Raw genomic sequence first — 11,617 nt, 5'->3', positions numbered from 1 at the left:
ACACACACACACACACACACACACACACACACACACACACACACACACACACACACACACAAACGCGCCCCCTCTTACCAAACATACCCGTTCTTTAAAGCCCATACATATGCTGCTGCTGAGGCTCTCTGCTGTCGCTGCTGCTCCTGCGGTTTCCATCTGCTGCTGCTGCTGCGTCAGTCTGCCGCTGCTTGCTTTGGTGTTGTTGGCGGTGGTGAGCGTAGGTAGGGACGCTGCACATCTAAATAGAATGTATCGGGCGTATTGACAGGTGAAATGCGCTCGTTGTGCTGTATTTTATTGGCTTCTGCAGGACGCACCGTCTGTGCGGCTGCAGCGGGGGCAACTGCGACGCGCCCGAGGACTTTGGAGTTGAGTTGGGTTTGCTGAATTCGGTGGAGTGCGTCGTGCACAGCGACTGCCCTATTCACGCACTCTGCGCCAAAGGAGAATGTGTGACGGATGAGCTGCCGCCCTCGCTCCTGGCAGCCGATCCTGCCCCCAGTTCCACCTCTATCCCGCCTGTGAAGCAGCTGCGGCTGCAGTTCAACGAAGACATTCTCTTCGGCAGACCCGGCGCCTCCATCGTCGTTCAGTGTATCGACCCCAGCATCAAGTGGGTCATTACTCTCCCTGAAGGCGCGCAGGACCTCAGCGTCCTTCGCTACAGCCCCCCGCTCTTCCCTAGGGCCCACAGGCGCCCGCCGCAGCAGCTGCACCTAGCAGGTCCAGCAGCAGCAGCAACCGCAGCAGCAGCGGCCGCAGGGGCAGCGGAGAGGCAGGAGGAGAGCACCGGGACGAGCAAATGGCTTCTCGAGAGACAAGGCCAGCTGCTGGTGGTGACGCCTGACGAAGAACTCACATCTCTCCCGCAGGGGAATTACACCGTCAGCCTGGAGTTCGGCTTTGTCATAGACCTTACAGGGAACCCGTGCGAGGCTGTGGGGCCGATATCCTTTCGAATAGCCAAAGATGGGGGCTGCCCGCTGCTGTATGTCACGGGATTCGGCACCGAGAACGGCAACTGCAACGGTCTGTACACCCCGATCGACCCCATCAACGGCCACGCAGCCTGGCGCGGTGGCGAAGGCAATCTTTTCTTTATTTATTACCGCCAGGAGACAGCCGAGGAGCCGGGAAACTGGGTAGTAGACACTGACCTCGACGAGAGCGCCTTCTTGGGCTTTGCAGATATCGCGCTGCTGCAGGGGGCCCCTCGAGGCCCCAAGGGGGGCCCCCAGCTGCCCCCATCAGGCCTGTGGCACAAGTGGACTGGAAAGAAGCGGGAAGAGCAGCCGTTTGCTGCCTTCGTCTGCCGCCAAAACCCTGACCATCTCCCTCCCACCCTCGTAGCTGTCGGACCGCCGCATCCGGAAACTCCTACAGCTGTAGAAGACAATTCCTACAGAGCTGCTCAGGGCCCCCACCTCTTACAGCTCGACAGCGCATCCGGGGTGCCCGCCGAACCCCTCGTCCTCATTTTCAACAAACCCATCACCTACGGACACTGGGCCTCCCTACGCCTCACGCCACGGGGGCAGAAGGTCCCTGTTGCCGAGTGGCCTGCGGATCAAGAGGCAGGCATGAGGGGCGCATCCATCAGGGTGCGCCGAATGCAGCCCCAAAGCCCAGGATCGTTGGCGGGCCCCAGGAGCTTCTCTTCTTCCTCCAGCAACAGCAGCACAGGCATCCCAAGCGCCGCAGAGCCCACCCAAGGCGAATTGGGGGTGGCAGAACTCCATGTGGACGTCCCTTTGGAGCCGGGCCAAGTGTATGAACTCACAGCAGACCTGGGGGCCTTTACAGATCTCTCCTACAACCCCTGGGGGCCCCTGGGTTCCCACACGGTCTTTTTTGAGGCGGCTGCCACCCACTGCTTGCTGAAAATCAGTGCAGAAGCAACAGCCGCTGCAGCAGTGGCAGCGGAGCCAGATGGACCCGAAGCGCAAGCAGCCGCGGCCAGCGAATCTTCTTACGAGCTGCAACTCCTAGGAAGCAGTGCGGACTCCGGCAGTGAAAACAGCCATCACGTGCCCGAGGGCAGCCGCGCTGCTGTTCACTGCAGCGCAGGCCTTTCTCTCCCTCTCGACATTATGATTGAGACAGGAAGCAGCACCAACGCTGGGGAGCTGCACTGCTACAAGGGCAAGTGGCGCGGCACGCTCTCACCCTGCATCCCGCGATGCAGCCCGTACCCCCGCCTTGCTGATGCCTACGATGTGGAGGAGACGCAAGAAGCAGCGGAAGGCATTTCAGGATCTGCAGTCGTTGTTCGCTGTGCTGACTCAGTTGCAGCAGCAGCAACAGCTGCAACAACAGCCACCGCAGCACCGGAGGAGGGGCAGCAACAGCAAACGCTCAGGTGTCTAAGCGGCCGCTGGGAGCCCTTAACACTCCAATGTGCGGCGCTCTGTCCCCCTCTAGGGCCATCCTTGGGCCCCAGCTATTTAGTACGCCTGCCGCTCGGCTCTCAAGAGGAGGCTGATGATGAGGAAGACGAACAAGAACCAGCTGCAGACGCAGCAGCAGCAGAGGGAGAGGAGCGCCTCATCGAATGCGTCGAGCCACAGCCATATTCCCCCAACCAACAGCAGCCGCAAGTGCTGCAGCAGCTGCTGCGCTGCACTGAAGATGGTTGGGAACCCCCTGTGACCCTCAAGTGCAAGCGCAGCTGCCGGCAGCCGCCATTAACTCCTGAGGGGGCTGAGCTCAAAGGACAGGGGCTACAACACGGCAGTGTATGGACAGCAGAATGCAAACAGGGTCCGCCAGGGATGCTGCTGTTGTTGAATGCTGCTGCTGCTGCTGCTACTGCTGCTGCTACTGCTGCTGCTGCTGCTGCTACTGCTGCTGCTGCTGCAGATGATGCCGCCTGGGGAATCTACCTGTCCTACCGATGTTTTCCATTATAACACTGGTGCTGCTGTTTTTGACGCTGCTAGTGCTGCTATTAGTGGCGCTACTGGTTTTGCTGCTGGAGTTGCTGTGCTGGCGCTGCCAGTTTTCATGCTGCTGTTGCTACTGTTGTATTTGCTGCCAATACAATTGTTTCTGCTGTCCCGAGCGGCGTTGTCTCTGCTGCTTGTGATTCTGTGGGGTGTTGCGTCAGTTGCTGCGCCAGCTGCTGAGGTTGCTTTTGCTTGCGTGCCTGCTGCTGGTACCCTGGCTGGTGGCGCTGCGGTTACCTGCGCTGCTGCTGCTACTGTGCCCTAACCGCTGCAGGCTACGGGAGCCCTAATGGCATGTTTTCTGTGTCGTTTAAGTGTGAAGACGGCAAGTGGGTTCGAGAGAAGCCTGTAGGGGCAGCAGCAGCGTTTGTCTGCAGTCCTCTGTGTCCTCCGTTGCTGCTAAACCCTAGCGCGTACACAGTAAAATCCATTGCAGCAGCCCCCACAGACGTAGCAGAAGGAGACGAAGAAGAGCTAGCAGGATCAGCAAGTGCAGCAGCAGCAGCAGTCAAAGTCACGTGTGCGCCGAACAGCGTCCGCCTGGGGGGACCGCCAGAAGAAATTCTACGGTGTCAAGGGGGCCTTTGGGGGCTGCGGTCCATTGCCTGTGCTGCGGGCTGCCGCAATCCCATTGAAGAACTCGGCAGGCACTACGCTCTCGTGCATCAGACGCAGCAGAAGCAGCAACTGTTCGAACACGGGGACACCGCGGAAATCGCGTGCAGCGACGAGCTGCAGCATCACAGTCCAGCAGCAGCCATAGCAGCAGCAGCGGCGAGACAACCGCACATCATCACCTGCGTCGATGGGCGGTGGGAATCTAGGCCGCATGAGCACAGCCATCAGCAGTACCAAATTGAAACTGAGGGGACAGCAGCAGCAGCCACTGTGGCCGGCAGCAGCAACGGAGTGCTGCTGCGCTGCAGCGCCTCTTGCAGAGTGCCACCTCTGCCTTCACACTTCTTGATTATCTCCCCTAAAAAGACGCGAAGGCTAAAACATTTCTTCGGGGCCATATGGAAGGAGAACGAGAAGCTGACAATTGGATGCTCCCCTCCTTTCCAGCCAAAGCTGCCCCCGCTCCCGCCACAAACGCCACCGCAGCAGCAGCGGCATCAGCGGCAACAGCAGCGGCAGCGGCTGCAGCAGCTAGAATGCGTAGACGGGGAGTGGGAGGGGCACCTAAGGGAAGATGTCTGCGTGCGGCAGTGCCCAGGAAGCCCAGGAGGCCTCTCCGAAACACAGTGGAAAGAGTTGAATGTGCGGTGTGGCGAGGCCTGCAGCAGCAAGTGCGGCAGCTGCTACAACGGCAAGAAGGAAAAGCACGAAGACGGCATCGACTGTGGGGGGCCCTTCTGTGAAGCCTGCAGCAGTTGCAGCCCAGTACCTCTCAAGCAGTTCGTCCTGCAGCCGAAACTGTACTCCACCTCGCTAAAGCAACAGCAGCAGCTGCATGCGCAGCCGCAGCAGGTGGAGTTCCCTGTGGAGATGACGCGACACGGGTCAAAAATAAAGATATCATGCCGACGTAGCCATTCCATATCCTTAAATGTTACTTGCAACAACGGAACATGGACGACCGGAGCAGCAGCAGCAGCCGCACCATCTGTTGCAGCAGAAGATGCAGCACATATTGCCGCGTTTGCTGCAGCTTGCATGCAGGCAGACCTTACAACTTCAGCGATTTCGGCACCGAGCATGAGCAGCAGCAACAGCGTTGCACCAGCAACACCGCGGTCCATCAGCGCAACAACAGCAACAGCAGAACATCTGGAAGACGCAGCCTTGCTGCTAACGGGAGCAGCAGCAGGAGCAGCTCACGGACGGAATCCGCCGCTGCAGTGGCGCGAGGAGGAATTCCTCCGCTTCGGGCCGCCTGTGCTGCGTCTCTTCCAACCGGAAGGCACAGCTGCTCAGCAGCAGCAGCAGCAACAACAACAACAGCAGCAGCGTTTGAGCCCATGCATGCAGGAGCTCGTTGGAGGGGTGTCGCGGCTGCTCGTTGGGGAGTGTGGGGCGTTGGCCTTTGGGCGGTCCGCCTTTAAAGTCGCTTCCTTTTGCAAGGGAACTTGCAGCACAAACTTCAAGAGAGAGCTGCAGCTGGCCGCAGAATGCAGCCGCAAAACTGCTGTTGCTGCTGCTGCTGCGGGGACGGGGGACGATCCCAGCGGAGCAGCAGCTGCTGCTGAGGCGCAGGATGAACATTTGCTCCAGCTCTTCACAGAGCTTCTGGAGGTCCTTTGTTCTGTCGAGGACTCGCAACACTGCTTCAGCCTAGCCGGGGACGCCTTTGCTTTGCTGCAGCGGTTGCATCAGACACCGCAGCTGCAGCTGCAGCAGCAGCTGCAGCAACAGGTCTGTCCAGCGAGCAGCGGCAGCGCCTGTTTTAGAAGCAATATCCGGTACATTTCGGTGTTGCTGCAGCTGAAGGAATACGTCGAGATCGCGCTGCCCGGCTCGCAGCCGCAGCAGCAACCTTCCGCCTCGTTCCCAGCAGCAGCAGCAGCAGGAGCATCCACGGCGAAAGATTTTGAGGACAGCTCGGTATATATGGGGGTGAGGGGTCTGCTGACAGACTTGCGGCGGCTCCCGGCAGTGCTGTCGCTGCTGTGCAGCGAAGCGGATGGGAGAAGCTGCGCCCCACAGGTCTTTGCTGTTGCAGCAACCGACCCTTTTGCTGCTCTACCGCCGCATGCAGCAGCAGCAGAATTTTGCAGCAGCGCCCCCGAAGCGCCTTGCCTCCTCGAGGTGTACAGACTTGTCGGCAAAGAACTGCTACACCCGCGTCCTCAGCCCCACGTCCAGACGCAGCCGCAGCAGCAGCTGCAGCAGAGGCGGCAACAGCAGCTGCTACAGCAGCAGGTGCATCCTTACGACTGGGCTTTGGGCACGGCTATGGAGAGCATAGGGAGGAATTTTTGTTTGCGAAGTGCGGAAGACAAGACATGTGGGGCGCTGCTGGTCCCGCAGGGGGCGGCAGCAGCAGCTACTACATCATTAGGCAGTTTGCACGTCTACGAGCCAGCAGCAGCAGCAGACCTGCCGCGCTGCACTTGTCCGCTGGCCTTCGTGGGGGACGGCGAATGCGACAACAGTTGCAACACCGCTGCGTGCGGCTTTGACAAAGGAGATTGCTTAGCGCAGCGGCTGCCGCTGCTGCAGCCCATCATCGATTTGTTGCAGCAGCACTTGGGAGGGCTTGCGGACGGCCCCTGTTTTCCTTTTAGTTTCCACTTCCAATGCGCACAGCACGAATGCAGAGACGCAATACACAGTCAGCACAGCACGCACAGCTGCTGCTGCTGCTTTTACAGCTCTGTTTAGAAGTGCTATTGCTGTTGCTGGTGCTGCTGGTGCTGCTGGTGCTGCTGGTGCTGCATCTGCTGCTGCTGCTGCTGGTTCTGCTGCTGCTGATGCTGCTACTGCTGGTTCTGCTGCTGCTTATGCTGCTACTGCTGTTGTTTTTGCTGCTGGTGCTTTTGCTGCTTTGTGGCCAGTATGGGGAGTCTTTTCGCTAGCAGTGGTGCAGTGCTTTTGCTGTTTTACGTTGTTCTGTTTTGCTTCCTTTCTTTCCGCTCCCTTCTATCTCCAGTCCTTCTTCTCGCAGCGCCTGTTCCTGTTGCTGGTCTGTGGCTGCTGCTCAGAGTTGCAGAAGCAGAACGGCTGTTGCCTCGCCCCGCAGCTAGAGTTGCTGCGAGACCTGCTATACATAGACCAGCAGCAGCAGCAGCAGCAGCGTCAGCAGCTCGCGCTGCTTCAGCAGCAGATGCCGGAAGCCGTAACACCGCAGCTGCTGCTCCTCGTCCAGTCGCTTTGGGAGGAATTGGAGGGCACCTCAGGGCCGTTGGAGTTATATCGCTCCGTCGCCTTCATAGAGGCAGACTGCAAGGTCATTCGGCTCTGCTGCTGCTTCCGTTGCTGCTGCTGTTGCTGCTGCTGCTGCTGCTGTCTCTATCGCACGCAGAAGATCCAGCTGCCAATGCAGTTCCTGCCGCAGTTGCTTTTATTGTGCTGCGGTTGTTGCTGCAGTTGCAGATTCAATTCCTGCTGCTATTGCTGCTGCGGCAGTTGCTGCTGCACCGCCTACTTGAGTGCCTCTCTTTCCGTGTCCATGTCTCTCTTTCTCTGTCTTTCTGTGCCGGTCTTTCTCCTAGTCTCTCTTTGCTTCTATCACTGTCTCCCTGCCCACTTGTCGCTGTGTTTGAGCCTGCCTGTTTGTTCTCTGTCTGGTTGCAGATACCGTTAGACCGGACCTGCTCTCGGGGCCTCAACCGTTCCGTCTTTGCGGTGGACGCGCGGATAGAGGGCTTCAACTATGAAGCCCTAGACAGCAGCAGCAGCAGCAGGAGCAGTAGTAGGAGTGATGAAGGCGAGGAGTTGCTGCGTCACGTGCTGCGAGATGCCTTTGCTGCTGCGTTGGGGCTGCCAGTGGGGGACGTACTGCTTATTAGGGCCTGGAAATCTGGCGATCTGCATGCGCTCGTCGATGCCGGACCCCTCAGCAATAAACCCCATTTCCTTCAGGCAAACCATAAGCCCTAAAACCTAAACACTAAACCCTAAGCCCGGTACCCGAAACCCGACATCCAGGACGCGGAACCATAAGCCCTAACTCTGCCCTTGACTCGAAAACATACACCCTAAATCCTACAGCTGAAACCCAAAAGCCTTAGGACTAAACCCTAAAGTTGAACCTCTAGACACTAAACCTTCTGATATGAACACGGAGATAGGGTGGAAGCAGGCAAAGGGGATGAAGAGGAGTACAAAACAAAGGAGATAAAGAGGGAAAGGAGAAAGCGTCTCCTGTTCATGCTCTTGCCCAAACCAAGCAACAGCATCACTCTGATCATACTGCTGCTGCTGCTGCCACTGCTGCCGCTGCTGCTGGTTTTGATGCGCCTCAGGGTGTGGAAAAACTCCGGCAGGACGATGCCTCCGGCCTGGCGGCCCTTCTATCTGCTGAGCTGCAACGTCAGCAGGCCGGTGCTGCTGCAGCCGAGCGTGCAAATCAGCCGTATCAGCACCAGCAAAAGGCAATAGGTCCCCTATTGCTTCACCCAATTCCGCTGCTTCTGCCTGCAGCGTGCTTTTCGTCGTCTCCTGTGTTCGTTCCTCCATCGAGCGTCTCCATAAGCTCCGTGGCCTTTGCTTCTCCTGGCAACAACAGGAGCAATAGTCGGCGGCAGCAACAGCAGGAACTGCTGCGGCCTGAGAAGGGCACGTGGGGCTTGGGCCGCATAGCAGCACGAGATGTCTCCTGCAGCACAAACGAGGGCCTGAGTGCCCCCGAAAATGTTTCTGTCTTCGAGGCCTACAGACTTCATTCCACATCCGCTACAAACGAACACAACTCAGTCATTACAGTGAGGCCGTCGGCTCATGGTGCTGTCGCTCCTGTCGTTGCTCTTGCTGCTGTTGCTGCTGCTAAGATGCCAGCTCTGCGATTTTGTTGCAGTGGTTGCTGTTGCATCTGTGAGGCCCTTGCTAGTGTAGTTGCGTGGCTGCTACTGCTGCTGCTACTGCTGTTGTTGCTGGAGGTGGTGGTGCGGCCGCTGTGGCTGCTGCTGTTACAGCTTTGCCATAACTCCTGCAAGCTGGTGACTGGATAGGGACGGGCTGCTGCAGGCGCTGCTACTGCTACTGATGCTGCTTCTGTTACAGGTGGAGTGCGGGCGCGGGTATTCGCCGGTGGCGGGGTGGAGCCCCCAAGAGCTGATTTGTCAGCAAGGGCGTTGGTCGCCTTTGGCACCTGTTGCAGGGGGTGGAGGCGGTGCTGCAGTAGCAGGTGGCTCTGCAACAGCAGGGGGGTCCCAGCGGCTGCAGGTGCTGCTGTGCAGGAAGCCTTGCGGGCCGTACGAAGCAGCGGACCCGTCAGTGTTGGGGCCTGCTTTCATCGCTAGCGGGGTGGGGGAAGGCCACGGCGATCAACGCTCGGTGTACTGCGCTTCTGGCTTTGTGGCAGCAGGTGATGCAGCACCTAAAAGCGAAACGATCGTCTGCAGCAACGGAGTGTGGGGCCGAAGGCAGCTGCAGTGCATCAAGGACTTAAACGGAATGCTGGAGGCGAGCCCCTGCAACGGCGCGCTCTCGCTGCTGCCCCCTACTCTCAAGGTGGACGGCATCCCCACTACACATCAACCTGCAGAGCCAAGGGGGCCCCCAGACAATTTGCTGCTTAGCCAAGAAGTAGCAGAGGCCCTCGCGGCCACCTTTCAACCCGCTGGGGTCTCACTGAAACTCTTCCGCATCGGTTGCGCACGCGGCTTCATCTCCGCTGCAGTCCAAAGGAAAAAACAGCAGCAGCAGCAGCAGCAAAAGCAGCAGCAACAGCAGCAGCAACAGCAGCAGCAGCCATTCATCTATGCTGCCTGCAAAGACGGGAAGCTGCTCGACTTGGGCCCCAAAGAGCCCTTGCCTATGGCAGCTTTTGCCACAGGCGAAGCAGCGAAAGCTCTCGTTCAACAACTCAAGCTGCGCCTGGACTCGGCGCCAGAAGCAATCACCTCCATACAGCAAGCAGCAGCGGCAGCACTACCACCTCCACCCTCAGCAGCAGAAGCAGCAGCAGGCGGAGAGCCCCCAATGTTCCTCGACGGCGGCTACCCAAGGGAGGAGGCAGCAGCGGGAGGAGCAGCATTTACAGTAGTAGGAGCAGCAGCGCCGAGCGTCCGCAGAAGTCTGGCGGAAGCCTCCCCTCTGCTGCTGGGGGCCGTTCTGGACTGCCAGCGAGAGCTGCGGCAGGACCCTCCGAAGCCTCCCAAGCCGGTGAGTGACACGCTGCTGGTCTTCAGCTGTCTGCTGCTGCTCTTCGTTCTTGTTGTTGCTCTCCTCGCCCTCTGGTGGTTACGGGCCAGGCGTCGCCAGCAAAGGGCGGCAAAACTGCAGCAGCAGCAGCAGCAAGACAGCCAGGAACCGGGACCCACAACCAGCGATCTCGGCAGGGAATTCTTCTCAGGCGCAGAGGCGGATGGCCAGTCCCTTGCAGACAGCAGCAGCGCAGAAGCAGCAGCAGTTGCTGCTGCTGATACAGCAGCGGACCACTACAGGAGCCCCCTCACACCACAGCAAACGCTGCATCACAGCGGCAAAGCCACCGCTGTGCCTGCGCTGTACGCCACCGCTGCCTACGCGGGGACTTCGCTGCCTTACCTCCTTGAAGCAGCGCAACAGCAGCAGCAGCAGCAACACAAGCCTGCCCACATGTCTGCTGCCACGCCGCCTGTATTTCCTTCCGACGCCGCCGCCGCAGCAGCTGCGGCAGCAACAGGGTCGGCTGATGAGAACTCCCTCGCCTTCTTCGCCCCCGTGTATTACACAGGCCTCACGGGAGACCGGGGGCTGGTGACCCTAGATGGAGACAGCAACAGCACTGGCGGTGGGGGTGGTGCTGCTGCTATTGCAGAAGACGAATACCGACAAATCCCCTACCCAAACCAGCAGCAGCAACAGCAGCTGCTGTTGCTGCAGCAGCAGCAGCGGCAGCTAAGGCAACAGCACGTAGCGCTCTCATCCTCAGCTGAAGGAGGGCCTCAGCCAGGTGCAGCGGGTGCCTACATTGCTGCTGCTGTTGCTCCGCAGCAACAGATTGCGGCAGCTGAAGTGACAGCCGCAACAGCAGCAGCCGCAACAGCGGCAGGAGGCGGGTGGGGGCCTCAGGACGGGGTAGCTCGTAGAATATCCCTTTCTACACGCGAAGGTGCACTGCAGCAGCAGCAGCAGCAACAGCGGCAGCGGCAGCGCCAGCTGCAGCCCGGCGTCTCCCGCAGGGGAAATTCTTTCGAAGGAGCGGCACGGGCAGCGTTGGGGGACGGCGCCGTTCCCTCTGGAGCCGCCTCCGTACTATCAGAAGATGATGAACTCTATCCAGAAGACTCAGCGAGCTGCATGGTCGTGACAGCTTCACAAAGGCGAGAAGCAGCAGCAGCAGCTTCTGCTGCTAATGCTGCTGCAGGCAACACGGCCCCGAAGGGCTGTAGGCACAAGGCGGGAGCCACCAGGCAGCTGTCTGCTGCTCAGAGCTTCACCAGAGGCAGAACGTCGCAGCCGACTCAATTTCCAGAGGAGGTGTTCCACAGGAGACACGCCCAAACGTGAATCAGCTAGCTGGCTGGCCTCTGGCTAGCTCTCAACAACCTGCAGAAGACGTTGCCTTGGCCCCTGCACACGCCTGGGAATAGGGGTTCAACGGGAGCCACCTCATTACCGTAGGTGCAACCAACTAGCCGGCCAGCTAGCAGTTAGCTAGCCATCTCTGCTCCCCGACGCCCCCTAGCTAGCCAGTGCGCTGCGCCAGTGCCTGCACCAGCCGGGTAGTTAGCGGGCTGCGGACGCAGAGAACGTAGGTGGCGCCACCACCTACTCAACCCGGTAACTAGCTATCCACGCAGCTAGTCAACTAGAGACCATGAAGGTGCTTCCCAACGGGTGTCGCTACCCACCCAGCTGCAGCTGCAGCCATGAACGGGTGGTGTCGTTGATTCGGCTTGCTGGCTAGTTAGGTGGCTACTCCAGCAGGGTAGCTTCGGGGGCTAGCAAGCCAGCTGATCCGTGGGGCCCGCTCGCCCTGAACTTTCGAAGGGCGTCATCGCCGCAGTTTAGTTCTCTGTGGAGGTGTTGCGGCGGCTGTTAGTATCACAGATGCTGCAACTATTGCTGATGCAGCTGCA

At 59.4% G+C, this 11,617-nt stretch overlaps 1 protein-coding gene across 1 annotated transcript; it reads left to right on the top strand.

Annotated features, from left to right (window-relative positions):
- Positions 1-313: 313 nt before the first annotated feature.
- EAH_00024770 (sushi domain-containing protein / SCR repeat-containing protein, putative) lies at positions 314-11,045 on the top strand (the record flags this gene model as incomplete). The annotated part of the gene is made up of 6 exons (XM_013392998.1): positions 314-2,763; positions 3,223-6,222; positions 6,593-6,837; positions 7,185-7,385; positions 7,856-8,314; positions 8,613-11,045. Coding segments are annotated over 6 exons (8,788 nt in total), but the record flags the coding sequence as incomplete, so codon positions are not given.
- Between the last annotated feature and the right edge of the window lie 572 nt (positions 11,046-11,617).

Source organism: Eimeria acervulina, genomic scaffold (genome assembly GCF_000499425.1).
Source record: "Eimeria acervulina Houghton genomic scaffold, Eah_scaff196, whole genome shotgun sequence".
Lineage (NCBI taxonomy): Eukaryota > Apicomplexa > Conoidasida > Eucoccidiorida > Eimeriidae > Eimeria > Eimeria acervulina.
The sequence above is the reverse complement of the archived record's forward strand: the minus strand, read 5'-3'. Positions and strand labels throughout refer to the sequence as shown.